The sequence below is a fragment of the Piliocolobus tephrosceles genome, chromosome 2, assembly GCF_002776525.5.
Source record: "Piliocolobus tephrosceles isolate RC106 chromosome 2, ASM277652v3, whole genome shotgun sequence".
NCBI classification, from domain to species: Eukaryota; Metazoa; Chordata; class Mammalia; order Primates; family Cercopithecidae; genus Piliocolobus; species Piliocolobus tephrosceles.
Genome location: NC_045435.1, coordinates 118,072,863 through 118,094,376, shown reverse-complemented (window position 1 = coordinate 118,094,376; position 21,514 = coordinate 118,072,863). Strand labels below are relative to the sequence as shown.

At 35.7% G+C, this 21,514-nt stretch overlaps 1 protein-coding gene across 17 annotated transcripts in view; it reads right to left on the bottom strand.

Moving 5' to 3' along the window:
- MECOM (MDS1 and EVI1 complex locus) overlaps positions 1–21,514 on the bottom strand; it is a 606,399-nt gene that overhangs the window by 44,146 nt on the left and 540,739 nt on the right. For 4 of the 17 annotated variants that reach the window (XM_031935238.1, XM_031935243.1, XM_031935236.1 and 1 more), the window contains exons 1-4: positions 20,126–20,875; positions 17,144–17,278; positions 4,861–4,963; positions 1,037–1,253 (exon numbers count right to left, since the gene is read on the bottom strand). In XM_031935238.1, coding sequence (XP_031791098.1) covers positions 1,037–1,253; positions 4,861–4,909 — 266 coding nt within the window. In that variant the 5' untranslated portion in view covers positions 4,910–4,963; positions 17,144–17,278; positions 20,126–20,875. Of the gene's footprint in view, positions 1–1,036; positions 1,254–4,860; positions 4,964–7,340; positions 7,400–17,143; positions 17,279–18,433; positions 18,496–18,736; positions 18,946–19,628; positions 19,709–19,879; positions 19,938–20,125; positions 21,139–21,514 lie in introns of those variants that run through there. The other 13 variants (XM_031935235.1, XM_031935242.1, XM_023213486.3 and 10 more) reach the window with 8 other exon arrangements.

The following is a 21,514-nucleotide window of genomic DNA, read 5'->3' as shown; positions in this document are numbered from 1 at the left end:
AAATGAGAGGAATAAAAGGATTCAGGAAAGAAGGAAAGGAATCAAAAGGGTAAACTGAAGGTGAACTGTCAAAGACAAAGTCTGAGTAATTCCCATTCTTGAGTAAGGCCATTTGATATACTACCATTCCCATTTAAATATAATGTGATGTGCATTTAAAATTCTGATTACAGGTTTCAAGGATAATTTCTAGATTTAAAAGCAAAGTAAATGAATACAATTATTAAAATTATTTGTGGACCAAGGCAAAAATCATTAGGTAGAAACAAACAAAAAGATCCATTAACTGTTCTAAACTGTTCTGATCTTAAAGACCATTCTGTAGTACAATTAGTATATACTTTTCGAAAAGTAGGTTCTAGTGTTGTTATCAGCAATTTTAAAAAGTTAGAGAATAAAATTCAAAAGGCTATAACAAGTTAATATGTCACTGAAATATGATTTTCATTGTGTTAAAAATAAGTGTTAAAGAATTACCTCATTTACATAATTGTGTTTCTCTTTTACCTTTTAGGAAATTCAACACTTTGGGAAATCAAACAAGCTTCTCTTATTCTTTTATATATATGCAATTTGATAAATTGTTGAAATTAAATCTATGAATTACTGCTCTATCGAAAGATCATTTACCTGTCATTAAGTGAATGACAGATCTAGTCCTTCCAAAAATTGTCTGAATGTTTCTAGGGGCAGCTTATTGTTTCTTGACATATGATTACTTTAATTTGTTCCTGCACTCTTTATACTTTCTCTAAATCATAATTTACTATAAAGTTAAGCCTTCAGTTTTTAATAATGCTATTTAATAATAATATAACATTATTTTTCATGTGACATCAAAATAACTAATTCCAATTTCACTGTAAATATTTGACAGATGAGAATATCCAGGCAAATATGATTTCTGAACATGTCACGAGTGCATTTGTCCAGCTCTTTGGAGTTCCAAATTTTCCATCTGCACAAAGCCTCAAAATTCAGCATAACATTGCAGAATAAATACACAAGTTTTGTGGTACAACATGCCATTTCTAACCTTTGCAAATCAGGAAAAACTTGGTCACATTCCTTACACTCCTGGATCGTGTGTATCTCTTGGAGATCATTCTCACTTTCGAGTTTTTGCTGAAAGTCCTCTTCAACCATTGAAAATGCTGAGTGAGGAGTACTGCACGGAAACTTTTGGTGATCTGCTAGTTCAGCCTTAGATTCAAAGAGCTGGTCACAGTCTTCACAGCGATATTGCCGTTCTTCTGTGAAAACAATTCAGGTGTTACTAGGATTGGGTGGTCAGGAGTTGCCATCGCAAACTAGCCAATCTTACCAAATTTTACGAGATGTAATAGGTATTATTTGATTGTCATTTCTCTCATGTCAATTTTAATGTGGATTAGAAATATCATATGTAAAGAATCCAGAAGAGAGACTGGAACAATAACATAAGCAATGGCTATGACTAGAGTATATCCTCCTGATCAGTAAAACTTTATGACTAAACCTTTTCAGGTTCAGAGAATACTAAAAATAATAAATACGACTTACTGAGCATCATATATTTCCTCAACCCTGTACATGGATTACTGGCATTCCTTAAAACCTGATTATGAGGAATGATAGGTCAGATTTTTATCCTAGTTTTCAGATGAGGATTTCAGGTTCATAGAAGTTAAATGTAAACAGTCAGGGAATATAGAGTTATGTGGTTGTATAAGGTTTTGAAACCTTTTCTATTTCATACACTTCTTACTATGCCAGTGCCATGTTATCTGGAAAGAACATGGGACACAGAGTCTGTATCTGACCCATGCTTAAGCCTGGTTAATGTCAGCAAACTGGGAAATGGTTTAACATTCATCATCACTAAAAATGGGACACAGGATGTTTTTACTACCCTTCTAGGCTAATTTATGTTACCCCAGGGTCAGTGCTAATTGGCATAGCTTTGTTAAATAGCAAACATATCATTAATTTGCACTTTAAATCAATAAGATAAATAAATGGTAGTAGTGGGGTGTAGAGACAACAAGGTTATAAAATGTCAGGTAGTGATGGTATTGTTTCTATTTTTGTCTTTTGAATAGCTTTCAGCCCACTCATAAAGCCACACTCCACACAGATCACACAGGTACAATCACAGAAGTCTTGAAAACAGCTCACACTGATAAAAAATACCCATGACAAACAATATGACACATAATCCCTCTTTTATAGACCTATGGCCAAGGAAGATGTTACTCTTCAATTGTTCATTGACTGAATGTTTTTGGGGGAATACTTTAGTCACCTACCAAATGTTAGGCATTTTTCTAGGGAATGAATATATAAGAAATTTAACAGGATACACATATGAACAAAGAGACTGTGATATATTTTATGGCAGATGAAAGCATAGGGCTTAAAGGAGCCTAGAGAAATAGGACTAATCCATCAAATCTGGGGAAAGGAGGTTCAGAAAAGGCTCTGTAATGAGTAAGAATCAGCCAGGTGAGGTGGAAGGAGGGGGCATATTTCAGGCAATGGGAACAGCATGGACAGACCAGTGATGGAGGCAAAAAAGATGGCACATCCACAGAAAGGTAGGGCTGTATTGAGGTATGGTAGGTTCACAGAGCACACGTAAGGGAGGAGTGCAAAATGAAGTTGGAGGGTGTGCAGCTCACCAGGGGCTTTGTAAGTCTATGCTAAGAAGGAAAACAGCCACTGAAAGTTGGAAAGCAGGGATATATTCAGACTTGGTTTTTAGAAGAATTTTCCCCAGTTGCAGCAAGAGAAGTCAAGCAGAGAGACCAATTGAGACACTGCTGCAGAAATCCACATAAGATGCTGGTTTAGTTTAAACTAAACCAGTAACAGTGGTAACAGAAAGGTAAAGAAATTACCATGTGGATTCAACAGTTTCTCTTTGGATTTAGAGGGTTGAGAGAGAGAGGTGTTCTAAGATTCAACAGTTTGTCTTTGGATTTAGAGGGTCCAGAGAGAGAGGTGTTCTAAAAAAACTCAACTTGGCTCTAAAGACAGGATTCTCAATGACATTAGCTAGTTAATAGAAACATTTCCTATAGTTTGTAATACTATTCATATGTTTAAGATCTATATTTAGGACCTCAGCCAAGAGTCTGAACACAAACAGAATCTCCAGGCTACATAATGCATGGAAAAAGCCTAGGTATCAGAGACAGCAACAATCTTGGGTTGAATGCTGACTCCACCACTTACTAGCCATGCATTCTTGGACAATTCACTTAGCGTTAATTAGGCTCAGTTTCCCTATATGTAAAATGGATATAATTTCTTTCCCACAGGTTCTATGCATAGAAGAGTAAATGAGACAATATAGAGAGAATATATAATATCTATCGTATAGTAGGTGTGCAATGCATGTGTTTTATTTTCTTTCCTAGGAAGAGTTGAATCCTAGAAGTATAAAATACAAATCATCATTTAAATAATATAAGAAATATATGTAACATTTGTAGTGTATGTATGGATATAAACATGATACATTGAAAACCAGAAGCAACTGATGGGTTCAAGAGTGTTGTAAAGGAAAGTAATTTATGAATGGCAGCCCTAAAAGAATAGTCGCTTCTATTTAGAACTTTTGGAGTATTAACTTAATCATTAATATTTTAAAAAATTATTGTTTGAAAACCTTTTTAGATCTAACATTTACAGATGAAATATTCATTGCACCAGAGAAAGCCCAGATTGCAGTTCTTTATCATCTAAGAACTCCTTGCTGCCAAAAAGCCCTTTCCCATTGGGCCAGCCACCCCCTTCAGGCTCAAACTCTATCAGGCTAATTGGGAATTCTAGGTTTCTAAAGCTATTTGCATGTCAGAGTTGCTAAGAGGAAAATGAGCACCAAAAGCGTGTCCCCTCACCCCACCCCGCCGCCCCCGCCAGCCCTCCCCGTCACCCTGTAAATACAACTACTCTTGTATAACCTACAAAGAGGCAGAATGCAGTCCAAAGGAAAAAAATGTTCAAGTAAAGAGAACCCATCAAGAGTGGCAGCTTCCTGGAGATATAAAAGCAAAAGCTGAGATTTTCCCATCTGGGATGCTAAAGGGATGGAGAGTGGTGATCCCTGATTCTATGGTAGGTTGGAATGGGCAGTCCTTCCCAATGGAACTTCCAACTACAAAATATTCTAAAGATGCCACTAGATTATGTTGAACCAAATCATATTATACTAGGAGACAGAAAGAGGAAGAAGAAAAATATATATTAAATTTCCATCTCAATAATACAAATCAAGATAAGCAAAATTTTCTCTTTATCTGACCTAAACATGCATCACTACTGATGATCATTATTTTTTATTATCTTTTGATTTAGAATAGGCCTCTGGCAAATAAAAATTCCTCTGCCTCTAAAATTTCTTCATCTGTACATTTTTCCCAAGGCCCCTTCCCTGACACCCTTCCCATATGGTCATATTGGCTAAGATTTTCCTGCAGTAGAAACTTTTCCCAGTAATAGAACATTAGATGACAGAAACATTCCCTTGATTTAGGAAAGCTCAAAATCAAGCCTCTGAAAGGCCCCCTACACAGTGAAAAGATCCTCACCATAGACTAATGCATTGACAAAAGGCATAGCTAGGTGAGGTTCTGCACAAATACTCAAAATTCCTTTGACCTCCACTTTAAGGAAGACCTCTGCTTACTTCAGCTTCACTGTAATAGTGGCCAGATGTCAAACCAAGAAAATAGTTGCTTGAAGAGAAGGAACTTGTTAAAACTGACATTGAAAAGACAGGGAAACTAACAAACACCAACAACAATGGACGCTTTCAATGCTACTTTATAGTTGCAATGATAAGGTGATAAGGAGAGTGGCATGAGTGGTACCAACCGTGGATATCGGGTGCCATAGTTTCATGGGGATAGTCTTCGCTCTTCATGAACAAGAGAAGCTCCTCTCCCGGCGCAATGTCTGCAACTACTCTGTAGAATATCTTTAAAGAGAAAATAAAGGGGGATGGAATCAGGAAAGAGAGAGATGTATATATAGTAACAAAGGGCAAGATATACACTAAGATACCTGTACATTTTGCATCAGCTTAACGAACATCTTTTTCTTTTTATTTTTTATCAAAAGAAGTGTGATTTCCTGTTTTATATACTGAAAACGAGCCCTCTGGTGACAAATTGAACGCTGTGACTCTCAAGCCAGTTCACAAATCTTTTCCAAATCCTACTTCACAAATAAAATTTTCTTAATGCAAGGCTAGCTGTGTCACATATATCCTGTGTAATATTTAACGAAGAACTTTCCCTTCTCTGAATCCTCAAAACACCCTAGCAAATCACACATACTCACAGAGTTTAATTCTGCCTGGAATTCTCCAGCAGTAGCCTAGCTTACCTTGCCCCTTCCCCACTTAAGCAAGTTTGCAAAAGTAGCACCTTCTCAACAGTGTGTTTGGAAGGTAATAGTTTGAAAGGACATGACATAAAGGATCATGACAACAAAAGAGAGTATTTTGTTTTCTCAAAACTTAATCCCCTCTCTCACCAATCAGAAGGGTGCTCCCATACTCAGGTCCTGCCCTCAGGCCCAGCTTCTGATTCTCTCTCTTTGAAAGTAGGCATTACATGTTTTATTGATGCATTTATCTGGGTGGTGGAGGTGGTGCTTATTTCCCTTGCTTTCTAGCAAAGTGCTGAGGAGAGGAAGCATTTAATAAATCTGTTAATGACTGACTGAAAAGCAATGGAGCAAGTATGGAAAGAACCCTGACCTGAAATTTCCAAGAGCCGCCTGCTTTTCCCCTGGGCAGCTTGGTGACTTAGGCAAGTCATTGTCCAACTTATCTGTCCAGGCACCAGGCTTTTTTTTTTTTTTTTTTTTTTTTAATTTAAAAAGGCTTTTAAGCATGAAAATCTTTTAGATGTTTATTCATTCTACCAAAAAATGTCGTTAGTTTTTCATTTCATTCTAAGGTTATTTATTAAACAATCCCATAATCAGATAGAGGTTTTAGAAGAAAGAATGAAGTTCTACGATTAACTGGTGAAAATGAGACCGATTATATTGTACCACAGTATCTTTGCAAAACCCTGCAGTACTCTGAGAAGGAAATTACTCCTTTGCCTTATATATTCTTCTCTCTCTTTAACATTGCCAATGAGTCTTTTCTCCAATCTTCCTACTGAGAATGTCCACAAACACAATCAATCTTTTTTTTTTTCTTTTTTTGAGACAGGGTCTCATTCTGTCGCCCAGGCTGGGGTACAGTGGCACGATCACAGCTCATGGCAGCCTCAACCTCCCTGGGCTTTGGTGATCCTACTACCTCAGCCGCCTGAGTAGCTAGGACTACAGTGTGCACCACCACACCCAGCTAATTTTTGTATTTTTTGGTAGAGATGGAATTTCACCCTGTTACTCTGGCTGGTCTCAAGCTCCTGGGCTCAAGCAATCTGCCCATCTAGGCCTCCCAAAGTCCTAGGATTACAAGTGAGCCACTGCGCCCAGCCCAGAATCGATCTTATTAACCAAACAAGTCCAGATTCTAAATATCTGAGCAACACACACACACACACACACACACACAAAACCAAAACAACAACACAACCACCACCATCATATTCTAATAATATATTCGTAGGAGATAGTACTGTTAACTATGGTTTTTTGCAACATCGCTTGATTTTTCAAACTAAGAAGAGCTGCATAAGTTGATGTCTTATAAGATCAGCAGAAATGCTCATACTTTAATTTTATTTATCTGTTTATCTTTTGGAAAGAAGAGGACTTTGTACGTGCCTCTTTATTCCAGTAGGTGGCTCTAAAGTACAATTGTTTATTTTTCTATAACAAGACCAGAGCACAAAATTGTGCTAAATTTGAAAAATAAATTAATGAGTATTTTCTGCTTAGCTTCTTTCCTGTCAAAATAGAATAATTTTTTTTCATTCAATAGTAGTTGAACTACTATAAACCTGAAGCTGGTTTATAGAAAACAATGCTAACATAAAATGTTGCTATAATATGCTATAATATAACCTAAGAATCTTCGTATTTGTCCACAGATAGAATCCAGACTATCTTGGGAAAATTATTCCTTGTTATGTGCTGTTTCTATAAAAAATAGTTTATTTGCAGTTTGTATCCTATTAACCCTAGTCATTCACATTTTCTTTTCCTTGGAAGTACACTGAGAACAGTTCTTTTTAAAGATTACCAGATTTAAAATAATAATAAAATAATGTGTGACTTTGCTTTTTTCCCCTAAATCTTCCAGTTAAATACTTATAAGTACCCTGTTTCATTCTGGAGTTCTATTTCCCCTTAGAAAACAATGGACTTCTCTCAACAGTTTGAATCACCTCTTTTTTTGGCATCTCTCAAAGGTTTAACTTATTAGCTTCCTTTCCAACAACATGTTGACATTTGAATTGTGACATATTAGAACTTTTCGGTGGCTTCTCGGAAATAGTGAGGTTAAAGAGACAATAACCTGCAAGACAGTAAAACAGTGCAATTGTCTCTATTGGGGAATACTACTTAGATATGCGTGTCAGGTCATTTTAAGAGAGTATTATGATATCGTTATTTCTTTGTAGTCCACTATTAATCATGTCTGTTTTAATTCTATTTTAGATTTACTCAATCCAATGTGAACAGTCTAAGAAACAAAAGAAATTGATGGATACACTGTAACTATATATTATAAAGACAATTCTCTTTGCCAAGACATAGATCACTACTGTAATTTCCCTTTAAGTGTCCAGATTGTCATGTGAAGAATATTGAGTGAATAAAAAATAAAAGACACAGAAGAGTGTTGATGTTGGCTTTATTTACTGGAGGTAAAAGGTGACATTCCAAGCCATGAAAGGCAAAGAAAAGCAGAGTAGATTTTAACTTCAGGGTGTTCTTTTCAATTTTAAGTGAGTTTTTATGGTGCTCATGAAACTGAGGTTTGAAAAGAACTGGCAAGCGCCAGACATAATGAGGGCAGATTCTGGGCATGCTTCCCCATATAAGAATGTCCCTCGAAGTTCCATTTGCCACACCCCTGCAAATCTAGTCCTTTTCTCAAGGTGTTTCTGCCACTTGATCTTCATTACCTCTCATCCCTTAGGGTTTTAGAGACACTTAAGCAACATTGTTTTCCTCTTCTAATTACAATGGCCCAAAAGTATAATTTGAATCCTTGAATCTAGGGATGTCTACATATAAATTTAATGTACTTTCTAATAATATTAATGGTATGCCAGCAGGCATTTGAGAAGTGACAGGAGTAATTTAAACCAGAACAAAATGACAATCTGTAGCCCTGAAACAATATAGTGGGGAAATGACAGGATGTCATCTTAGAGGAATCAGTCCTTCCAGAAAATATACTTTTATATTATAAAATAGATCTTTCAGCAAATAAAAATGCAACAAAGAAGTGATTTATATAGATTTTCTCACATATTTGTATATAGTAAGTATGACCATGCTTATAAAAATACAGTTATAATATCTTTAAAGTCAGTGTGTTCTCAAAAATCTCGACTATATTGTAGTCCAGTGAATTACATGCCATCTGTGTTATGTGCCAGAAGCAGAGACACTACTAATATGACTCTCTCATTTTTGTGTTGGAGAAAAATGGAAGGGAGTCAATTAGTCTGTTAAGTTCCATAAAAGAGTTAATAATGGGTCTCCTCTCCTATCAGGGTTTTATGTAAAAAGTTCTCTGAATTCAAAATAAAAATATCCTGGATCTGAAATTTTGGAATGAATATACCCCCAATAAATAAAGAGAGGCTCAAAAATCTTCAACACTTAGAAAATTTTGAAGTAATACAAAAAGGTTGTTCATGTATTAATTTTGCTCTCTCTCTCTCAGAATGTTCTATGAAAAGGAAAAACTCAATTCTTCCCAATATAAGGTGAAAGATAAGAAGAATGGGGCCTTATAGCTTAAGAAAATAGATTATACGGAAATTCCATTTTTTAAAAAAGTCATAATAAATATTTTAAAACTGTGTTAACTCCTCCAAAACTTTCTATTTGGTGGCTAATACCAAACTCCAGAAGCATGACATGTTATGAACATAACCTAACTCCCATACACCTGAAACTTTTGCCAGTTGAGATGGCTTTTTCATTTTATCACATAAAAATTAAATTTTCCCAGTATCCTGCTAGGCTCTTTTTATTTTTCTAGAAAGCAATATTTATACCTTTGTAAGTACGAATATTGTATTTGGATCTCTGGATACCTCAATTTATAAGGATAAGTTTTTACAGTAAATGTTTTAGTAACAGATTTCATGTTCTTTTATTTTTAAAATTTGTTCAAATAGCACACTAGTGAAATTTCTAAATGTTATTTAAAATTCTAAATTATGCAAGAAGTTGAAAAGTAAAACTAGAAATCCAAAATTGTTCAGTTTTACCACTGGTAAAACCCACAGTTGAAGGCATAATTATGATGTTATACATGCATATAGAAATTAAATACCCTAAACAGAATTATTACAATTAATTTATTTTAATCAAACCCTGAAAGTATTTCCAAATGCAAAGAGAGTATCCATTCAGTTAGTACTCACAAGGCTAAGTTAAGTATAAAAGACAGTGGTGATATGAAATTGATTTAGCAAATTTAGACTTCCAAATTGTACATTTTCATGAGGTGTTACTTATAAATACATATTTTATAATTTGACATAAATATGGCAAAGTATATGTTTTGGAGAAATTTTTTAATTTGCATATTAGCAATCTCATATTATATATATAATTATATATAATAAGAATGAATGCTTCATGGTATATGATTATTATATATCATACAAGTTATATGTAATTATATATTATGTTTTATAAAATTCATATTATATATACTTGGAATTAGAATTAATCATATATCATTATTCATTTTATTTGGTTAAGTCCAAGAGGACAGCAGTAAAGCAAGTATAGACACTCATAAGCACTTTGATAGGAAAGTTAATATGCCATGAAAGACTTTCAGTCTAACTCTGTTTTATACTTTGAAGGACTGCGTTCAACCAAATCCTCTATCATTAGTACTTACAAATGGTAATCAGGTGGGTCTTGTTTATTATACCAGAGAACAAAAATCTAGAATCTGTCAGATTCTTTATCTGTGGATTGATTTAAAGTATTATGTTTGTATTGCTGAGACAGAAAAATTCTGCACACAAGGGGGAAAATAAGAAAGAAGGAAAACACATTTACTTTTAAAAAGATGAACAAGGCTTTATTGTTATGAATCCCCGTTTATTTTTCCTGATCAAACACTGGAAGTTTTATTTATTTATGCTTAATAGACTGCATTTGGCATGTCTAAAAATGACAGAAGTGTGAATTATGAATGACCTTCAACCTATGCAGGAAGTTGTAATAATTGAAATAATAGAGAAATGTACTCCCAGCAAAATCTGTACTGAGAGAAAACCTTTTCTGGCTATTGGTGTCTTTTCACTTTGAAGTTAACAGTTGATTTCTTCCTCTTCCAGCTCCCAACATTTGGCCTAAATGCTTTATTTTCTATATCTTCATTCAATTTACTAGTCTGAAGACTAGGAAAAGCTGAATGGAACTTCAGCAATTGGAGGGTCGGTAGGAGAGGAGGTAGGTAGCAGCAGTTTGCATGTTTGAACAAAGTCAACATTTCATATGGACATATCTGTCAGTCTTGGTACTGCAGAGAGGTGGCATCAAGTCTACAGACACAATATATGCAATAGGAAACATAGTCTGGACTCCTGATCTATCCATAGTCACGTGGGAAACTCCAATTCAGGAGTGATGTAAAGTTTAATAGGAGTCTCTGGAGGAAGGATCCTATTATACATTCTGAGCCTAATTAATAAGAGGTAAAGGGAAGTGTCTTCAGCAGAGATTGATGACCGAACATAAATTTGTCCAACACTATGGAAGCTTTCTCATGGCTAAGCATTGCCAAAGCAAATCACGCTTAGTTTCTCCAAAGAAAAAGTATCTCATATTTGTCTTCAGGGTCACAGCCTAAAGACAAGAAAATATTAATTGAAAAAGATCAAGTACTACCTTGCTATATCCACTTCCTAAATGAAAAATATGATTCCACGAGACCAAGATACCTTTGGTGGGGAAATTTTTTCTTCTCCACATCTTTATCTCTTTGTCAGTAACATGAAGAGAAAACCAAGTATAACTTATTGAATGAAACAAAACAGAGAGAGAATTGTTAGTTCTAGTTTGCAATAAATAGGGCAATTGATAAAGATACACATTATTATACACGAAGCTTACAGTGTACCCAGCCTGAAAGCTTTGCAAGATGTCTCCTTAAATAACCTCTGAGGGTCTCTCTACAGACCCCCCAAAAATATCCATTAGCCACCTGTCTTTAATGTGATCATTTCATCTGACTGAATAAAAACTGATGATCATTTGGAATGATTTCCAAACCTTTGGGAAGAGTTCCATCATTACATTATAAAGAAGCTAAAAAGATCATCTTTGGTGTTTTACTTGGCTGGAGGCTTCTCTTGTGTCCTTGAGCAAAACGTTCTCCTCCTTCATGGCTTGTAAAGCATTCTTGTGACTTTTTTAATGCTATTCCAGAAATAGCTACAGTCTATTGTGGGTGTGATGCTTTGCGATCTTCCTGAATGAAAGGTGATATATACATGCAAACACTAATTACTTAAAATGTGCACTTAATACTTCAGGTCACCCTCTCTTTCAACCTATGCAGTTTGTGAATTTTAACAAAAATCCTAGTGTTGTCAGTGCTGTGTCCTAGGCATTGTTACATGAAGGAAACTTCATTAGGGGCAGGGGACGAGGTGATGTTTGTTTTATGATGTAAAAATCAAATGGCAAACTATGTTTGAAAGAGTTTCATCTTCAGGTGAAGGAAGTAACTTGTCAGCCAGACAACATCCCCCCAAAGTCAGCTTAGGCACTGTTCACAAAGCCAGTCTCTGGGTATTGCCAGCTGGCATTCATCTTAAAACAGCAGAGCATAACTTTGGTATAAAAGTGGAACTTGACTTAAAAGCAAAGCAAAGAAAATGCCCAAAGCCAATAATAACTTTAACATCAAAAGAAGTCGTACAAAATGTGGACAGATATCCTTGTAAAGGAAGAGCAAATTAACAAATTACCTGACAGTAGACACAAACATTTTTAAAAAGTGTAAAGAGGCTAACAAATTACATTTTTGCAGTATACATAGCTAATCTACCTTGCTGTTTTGCACAAACTGTACTAATTGAATGATGCAGGAAAGTGGATTTTTTTCATAGTAAAATCCAAAGAAAATAACAATTGAGCCCACAATAAGCTCACAATAAAATGCTGTTCTAGTGTCACAGCAGTCTGATATAATCATTCACGTGGACCTAAGGAGAGCGAACGCGGGGTGCCACATCAGCTATGATCGTCCTGGAAGCAGTTAAAACTTTATAAGGTAAAGCACAAACGAGAACAATGCCTGTTCCAACTGAAAACACTGCAGAGTCTTGTTGCCGTTCATTAACCACAAGGGAGCTGGCAGAATCCTTAAGTGAATTCTGACTTTGTATTCTCTGAGGGGCACTCATTCTTCTGTGTCTCATTTCTTCAAAATATACATCAGGCATTAGATAATCTCTTATCGACACATTTCTTTTTATTCAGAGTGAACAGCAGACTTCTCTTATTCTGCTTACTAAATGCCAGCTGTCAAGGGCCTACTTAAAAATGAAAGGACTTATCACCTTGTGTAAATGACAAGATTAATAATGTCTTGGGTTTCTGAGAACTTTATTCTACTCATAGACCATGTTAGGGCAGGCCAGGAGTTTGAATAAAATTGTGTTCCTTCTTATGATACAGAATACACACACACTTACATATACAAAACATTATCCCAAAGTACTCGCCCAGATCAGTCTAACTATCAGTGAAAAGGCAGGTTTCATTTAAGTCTAAAAAGTCAACTTTACATAAACTGTATTAATTATAAGTGGAAAGGCAGGTCTCATTTAAGTCTAAAAAGCCAACTTAGGTAAATTGTGTCTTAGTGACTCTCTGATCATTACCAATACGTTTTCACTATGAAGAAGTATTAGAGTAAAGCCGTTGTGTCCAGAGAACTACTCCATAAGTACCCAAACTTCGTGAATCTACTCAAGCATGAGAACTGGCCTTGTCTGAGGTGTATGGAGGTCTATGGGTAGGTAGCCCTGGTTCTGATCCAGGCGAAGGGTATATGTGGGGTCAAAAGGAGACTTATCAAAGGATGGAGAGAGAGATGAGAATAGGGTGAGACTGACCAAATCTAAAGCAATGAGTTACATCCACCAATCAAAATGGTTTGTAAAAGTAAGATAGCTACAAGACTTTAAAGGAAAGAATATCTAAATAACTAGTTTTCTTCTTTAAAAAAAAAAAACAACAACAACAACAGTAAATCATGTGCTGTTTGGTCTACTTCACATTAAACACATGGGTGCTTCTGTAGTAAATGAAAACTCTGAATAATAAAAAAAGAAATTTTTATGCTTCCTCTGTATATTGGTCCTGTTGAGGACCTAGTCTGGAAAGAGATTTCCTCAACCAACTCTCTGCTTTTGCTCCTACCCTGCTCTGCCTTTCAGGGCCAGTTCTTGCTCCTGAAAGCAACCAAGGATAATTTCAGGTTGTTAGAATGTAAATATTTAAGCATTGTCTGTCTCAGTAAAAATTTCCAGCTAAACACTGTGCCACAGTCTTAGAACTATGTAGCATTGTAGAGAAACTTTAAGGGAAAATAATTAGAATGTCAAGGATAAAGAGACTTGGGTATATTTAATGGATCTACTATTTTATGACTTAAGTGTGACCGTGACTCAATTTACTAATGTCTTTGGTGTAGCTTCTTTCATAGAGATAAATTACTGTAGTTAATACATTTTTTCAGGGGTGAATAAAGATATCAGTCAGAAGCCACAGCTACTTAGAAATTATGGTTCAGCAGTGATGTCAATGTTTTCAGAATGTGTATCTCCAAAAACATCACTGCAACAATTTTGGAAGCATGACATGAAAGAGACGTCTAAAATCACAAAACTTGAATCTTTCCAGGCAGCACTGACAAGAAAGAAAGCTGCCACAAAGCTCATTCTGTCTGAAAAAAAAAAATCTGAAATGAAATAACTCACATAAATCTGCTGGAAAATTTAAACTCAGGAAAATTTCCTTAAGTAAAATGCTGGTAGAAAGGTATGGGGAGAGTGGTGATTGGGTGGCTTTCATTTAAATTTTTTTCTGATACAAAATAGATTACATCTTTTATCAACTTTACTTAAAAAGCAAAACCCATGCTGTTTCTAGAACTTCTTCACCCACAAAGAAATCAAATACAGGTTATCCAGCATACAACGTTTTGCTTGTCCTACTACTATCAAACTGTATTATAATCTTAGCAACACATTTATTTTATTTAATATGGCTCCTCTACATCATTAAAAACTGATCCTAATTAATTAAGCTTGATCTTTTAACATTAGAATTTTTTAAAATATGTATCTTTGAAAAAGTAAAGTACAATTTATACACTCTTGTTTTGTCCTGGGTAATCTTTTCCTTTCTTTGTTAGATGACCTAATTATTACCATGACTAACTTGCAATTGAAAGCTTCATCTCAAATTCCTTTTTTTTTAAGAGTCCAGGATTTATACCTGTCTTGTTCTAAAATTCATTTGATAAACTTTATCTGTATCTAAAAATCAGAGCAAAGAGAAACACTTTTTGTAATTTCTTGTAGAGCATTCCATTTACTTTTGTGTTATACAGGTGAGTTGATGTCATTAATGTCTAATAATTACTCCTATAGCAGGGTCCCTCTCTATAGCTAAATATTAAATAATACCTCCCACAATGGGAGTGTTCATTATGTGATGAGTTGTGCTTATTCACCACTTGGCAGCTCCTATTCCTCATGGAAAAGAGAGCAAAAAAACAGACCTAGGGAATCTCTTTAGTCAGCTCTTTTATCACGTACCCAGTACAACATTCACATTTCAAAGTTGTCCAGAACTGCTAGTTTTAATTGGATTTTAGAATATTCATATGTGCTTTATAGGTGAATATACTTATAATATATGCATACACTATTTGGGTGTCTGTTCCCTTTTGTCTTGTCAATTGGGCTAAGAGTGATTGTAAACATCTCCACGTATCATACAAATCTGACTTTTACCTCTGACTTTCCTCCCTTGTTGTTTATGGATGAATTTCCTTGAATTTCACAATTATATTATTTGATATGCATTCTGTTTGCATCTTAGATTTCTGTCAGCATAATATAGAAGTTAAAAATTACCACTTAGGAAAAATATGTGTCTAATATTGTCCTTATCTGTTTTCCCAAATTAAGTATTTTCTCTGATTCTCTAGTCAAAATAAGTAAACATGCTATTCATTAAGGCATAAAACTAGCATTTTTTTTTAATGGGATTTTACAATGTATATTTCAAAAGTAACTGTGGTAAAATTATAAATGCCTACTTTAATGAGTAGCCTAATTCATAGTGAGAAACAGGAAAACAGTTTCCCTTTTTTAATGCAATCAAGATTCCCAATAAGAGTACATTTATTATAAAACACTACACACATAAACATTAAATGAAAAAATGGCTGCAAGTAGATTTAGATTGCCTACAAGTCTCATTCTTAAATCATCTTTTCACTGATTCTACAACAGTTTTATCTGTCTAAGGAAATAGCTTCCATTGTCAATAAATATGAATAGCAAACAATTATTATGATATAATTATATTATTTCATCTTAAAGCTATTATTTGAGGTCCTCCAGTTCCTTCTGCAAGGAGTATAACATCAATTCACTCACAATACCTACGTATTTCCCACATCTACAAATAGTAGGTGCTCAAAAAATATTTGTTGTTGATGGCGACAGTAACTCATATGATAGACAGGATATTTTCTGCTCACAATCAATAGCTAATTTAATAATGTTTTCCCTTGTCAATAATTCCTCTTGTTTTCTTATGGCAAGGAGAAAAAACAATTGATTGGTTTATTATTTTTGATATATGTTGAAGATTTTTAAATGATTTCCATTTAAACCTAATTTTACAATTTACTACCTCTTACACTGTTTAGTCAGTAAAAATTATCTGGTAGCTGGTAAGATGCCAAAGAATAATCTCACAATAATGAATGAAATAGAGTCTTAGACCAATTGACAGTAGCTTTATTTAAGTTTTCAATTGGAAACATTTAATTTAAACTATTCTTTTTCTTGGGGATGATTTCATAGTAGATTTGCCAAGCAACCACTTCAATATGGTCTTTGAAACATATTTGATTTAGGAAACCATTGGGTTAAAAGAAATAAACGATTATAACATAATTAAATTCTAACCCAACAATGTTTATAAAACAGGAATTAATGGGCTGAATTTCTTGTTATTTCAGGTATTGTCATATTATATTATAAGATTCATAAGCTAATTTTATTAAGTGCAAAATATGTTTCATGATATTTTCATGATCTTTATTTCACAGTTATTGTTATTAAAGTCAACCTCACTTCATGGTCCTCCATAATGTCACAAAGCAATTTCCAGCAGGGTTATTTTTAAACTTTTTAACATATACCAAAAAAAGTATTTTAATTAATCTAAAAGTAAGTGTTCTCATTTATAATTAGGCAAGTCAATATAAAATGCATAATTAGATAAGTCCACACTGATACCATGCATATAGATTTCAAATAACACCTATATAACATTTCAAGTATATCACTTCCAATTTCTGCAAAAATTCACAAGATGTTCTTGATTAGCTCAATACCTTTCATGAATGTACCTACTATGATAGCAAAGAAAAACTGAACAGTACGCAGTAATAATACTCAGTTTTAAAATCATTCAGTCAGACCAAGAAAACTGGTGCATTTATGAAGGATACTAGTACAAAGTGAATAGACTACCCAAAGAATGTACAGAAAGTAGTACTAAATATGACTTTGTTCAGAATTTTACTTATATCTGTGCATTATCTTTCACAATATCAACAAACAGGCCACAAGGGTCTACTGCAGTTCACTGTTATTTTTATTCTTCAGGCTCCACTGATACTTTAGTGCTCTCAAGGAAAGACAAGAAAATCCTTACAACATACCTGATCATTTATCTGGCACGCAACAAGGTTGTGCTGATCATAACAGCCAGCGAATCTAATGTACTTGAGCCAGCTTCCTACATCTGGTTGACTGGCATCTATGCAGAACTTCACATTGTAAAACTCATCTAAGATCTGGAGGGAAGAAGATGAGAACAATCAATTGTCATATTGGCCTACTCATTAAAATAATCAGTTGTTTGAAAATATTTCATTGAAATGTATATTCCTTCTTTGGATCCTTAAAAAAAGTCAGATCACAGGCACATTAGTAGAGGGGAAATGAGAAGTTACCTTGAAAATGACAACACACTGCTTTTTTTTTTTTTAAGGAATAAAGCACTTGCAATTTGTTACAAAAACTGATTAATTGGTTTCAAAAATGCTTATTTTCATATGCATAAATTAGTGCTAATTTTATCCAATGTGATTTTTACAAAAAAATAGTGAACAGCATATATTAACATAATATTTCTAAACATTATAGTCAATATTTCATATTTATATAGTCTCATATAAGCATATATTTTCACATTTTTGCACTTTAATTTAAAAACTTCCATCTAATTTTTTTTCATAGTTAGCATTTCATCACCATGAAACAAATCACACTCTTAATTGAAGGAGATAATAAGATTTGTCTTATAGGTGCTTCTGATCAAACTAAAGGAAAACAAGTTAAAATAATCGATTCGGAAACACTCATGCAAAGTATGGCAAACTCAGTTAACACATGTCAATGCATGTTTCAATATTTTGTCTAGTAAGCAAAATAACAAAGCTGGCTCCTTGTGAACAAATAAAAAATATATTAAAATACTGTAATGAACTGCCATCATTAGGTATACTTGTACCTTGTTATTTTTCATGAAATTTTACATTTGGCCCATCGAAATGTTAATCATTAGTTAGGACACACTAAACAAAAATTGAAGAGGGAAACTTCAATTTTTAAGGTCTTGTGTACTTAAACCAAGCTATTCTGATTCACTAACAGCAATAATGTCTTAAACATCAATATTAAAAGCTGAGAGTTGTTGACCTGATGGTGAATAACTACAAAGCCTGGTAATGTTATGTCAATCAGTTAATACAAATGAGGAAGTTTCCTATCAAAGACTAAGCAATATACCTAGAACACAAATTATTGAATTAAATAACTCCCACAGATCTCTGCTGTATGCATACCCACATAAAAGTTAAAATTAAACTCTTGAGTACTGAGACCAAAAGCAATTTTGCATAGAATTCAGGCAATCACCCAATTGCAGATTCAAGTCATTAACTCACCATATACTTCAAGAAAAACCCAGTGCTCTGAGGGCTTTAGTCAGGAAGCCCTATGAATAAGCCTTTGGCCATGAGGAAATTGAAGGGCAGTAAGTTGTCCCACAATTTTAAAAAGAAAAATTGAACATAAGATAGGGATATTGCTAAACACACATACACACACACACACACACACACACACAAATCAAACTCTTCTTTTTCAAGGACACCTCTTCACACTAACAACGACAAAAGTGTACACTTAAATATCCTTTCTATTAAGAGGACAAATTCTAAAAATTTGTTATAAATAAAATCACAAACTTTAAGATGTTTCTTCAACTCTCAGTGCTGAGTAACTCAAATGGCACTTTGAGATTTCCCCCCATCCCAGATGTTGAGAAGGTACATAAATAACAATAGCAATGCACATTTTTAAATAGTAAAAAGTTGGAGTTTGTTGCTGGGTTTTGTTGGTTTGTTCAGTCTGTTTGGTTTCTGGTTGATCTTTTGTTGTTTGTTTCCTTGACTGGCAAAAAAAAAAAAAAAAAAAGGCAGTTCTCCTGACGCACTAAAGAAATATTTAATAAAGCCAGTGAAATGCAACACTAATTCCATTTCATATTTGCAGAGAGACGTGGAAAACTTGTTAATTTCAAAGTCAAGAAGCATCCATCCCTTTAGCTTTCAAGCATTCCTTTTTACAGGGGCAGGGAGTTAAGTATTACATATACTGCACATAAAAATTGTAGGTGTAATTTTATTCCGTGTTAACATTATTAGCATTGCCACTGTCAACAGCAAAATTAATTTTTTAAAAGGTTCATTTCCAAAGAATGTCTTTTTACATAATCTGTTACATGATTATTCAAAGATTTCACCATCATATTAACATTCTTCCTCTCAATGTTATTGCCCCAAGACAAAAGCCTAGCTTTCTCCAGAAACGTTTGCCCCCTGGGTGAATTATTCACTTTTGATTTGCTAGCAGAACTGCATTTGTCTCCCAAATGTCTTAATCGTGTCGGAAATCTCTAATAAAATAAAGTAACGACACATCTTCAGTCATTTCATATAACACACTCCTGTGTTTTTAAAAGCTGTCAAGCTCCAAAGATAGCTTTAAAAAAAAAAAACAAAAAAAAACCCTTAGGTAGACTTTAGAGAAAGGCCCTTTCAAAAAACCAACAGCAAAAGGGGGGAAAAAAATCCCCACAATCTAGCCAAAGGGTCCGAATGTGACTTTCTCGCGAAGCAGCACACGATGTTGGACAGCAAAGCTGTTACTTGGCAAGGTGGAACTCGGCCGAGAGCGGCTCCAAAGTCGCGTGGCCAGTGCCAGGAATTCAGATTTTGGCAACCGCACCTTGTGCGTCCCCGAAACCGACGGACAGAGACACACGGAGGGAGGGGAAGGAGGACAACAGCGCAAGGAAAAGAGGCCGACAAGTCGGCAGAGAAACCCACCGAAGGCCGGACGACCCACCCCGGAGACGTGTCCAGACCGCACCGTTTCGCAGGAGGAACAAGGAAATCGCCCGGCTTAGCAACGTAGATAAGCAGCAGGGCTCCGCGAGACTGCGGGCGAGGAGGAAAGAAGGCTGGGGGCGGGGGGCGCCCGTAGAAACGGTGCCCGGGCAGGAAACTGTCCGAAGTGACAAACTTTCACATCGCCCAGACATTTTTTCCTTTTAAAGTGAGGAGTTCTCTTACCTTTAGATTTCTATGGCCTCAACTCAGCAATAATAGGCAATCACAGAAGAATCAAAATAAACAAAATAAAATAATCAGCAGCCCCCAACGCTCCTGCACGAAAATCCTTTCAAACGATCCCGAGCAACATTTCGAGATGTTTAAAAATAAATAATTATAATTTTTTAAAAGCCTCGCGTCTCGATTTCCAAATGGGTCTCTGACAACTTTGTCCGTCTCTAGGATCTGCTCTCCAGCACCACGCGTTTCGGATTTATTGTCCGCCAACAGTGTATTTTTAATACAAGAAATGAAGTCTTCTGTCGTCTGGGTGACCCGGGTTTGGTGTGTTTTGGCTTTTTCCCCCTTCCTAAATGAGCTCGGAGCTATTCCTTCTGGTTCACATCACCTCCCTCTTTTCTCACTTTCTCTTGCTCTTATCAGCCCGATGTGTAATGAAAGTTATCTGAAACCCACTAAAACTTCTACTTCTCCTTCCCAGTTCCAAGGGGGGAAAACAAGCAGGAGGAGGAGAGTTTGAAAAGGTGGGGGGCCTGGGGAGGCGAGGGGAGCTCTATCCCCCTTTCAGATCCTCCGCAGCGCCTTCGCGGGTCCTGGACCCTCACGGGATCGTCCCCTTTCGCAACTCCAAGCTCAGCCGCCGGGTTTCTATTTCATGAACTGTCTCTTTAAAGAGGATCTGTTCGGCCATCCAGAAAGAACCCGGGGCGAGGGAGAAAGGGAGCTATCTCCTGCCGCCCAGAGTGATCTGATCGGAAGCCAGACGGGCTCCTCTTTTAAATTTTTAAAGTGACAGCAGCCTCCTCTGGCGGGAGAGGTCACAAAAAGGTCGCCAAGACCCAAGTCCTATAGGGACAGACTGATTATGGATGCACCATCCCCCTTAAACATGTAGATTTCTCCGGGTAAACAACCAATGGGGAGATCTCGCCGGGCAGGATTTCTTTCCCCAGGGAAATAGCCTCTGTTTCGATGTCCTGAAAGCACAAGTGTGGTGTGTGCGTGTGTGTGTGTGTGCGCGCGCGCGAGTGTCTGTGTGTTTGTGTGTGAGAGAGAGAGAGAGAGGGACAGAGAGAGATGGGGGATGGGAGGGATGGGGAAGGGTGGAGAAGTGCTTTCAGGGGTGTGAGGGTGTGTGCACCGAGGCGGAGGGGGCGGGGGTGGGGGGAGAGGTAACGCTGGAGGGGGCAAGGATAAAGCTTAGGGTATAGGGACGCTAGTTCAGACTAAATATAAATAGTTTAGAAATTGTCACAAAACAGCAACCTCAAGAGTGAAAAGTTGACATGTACATTTCCAGTTTTCCACTAAGCATTAAAAATTTTTTTTAATTGAAACTCACACTCTAATTTATTTCCTTCCTTCTTGTAGCTAGGTCAGGAGAAGGGC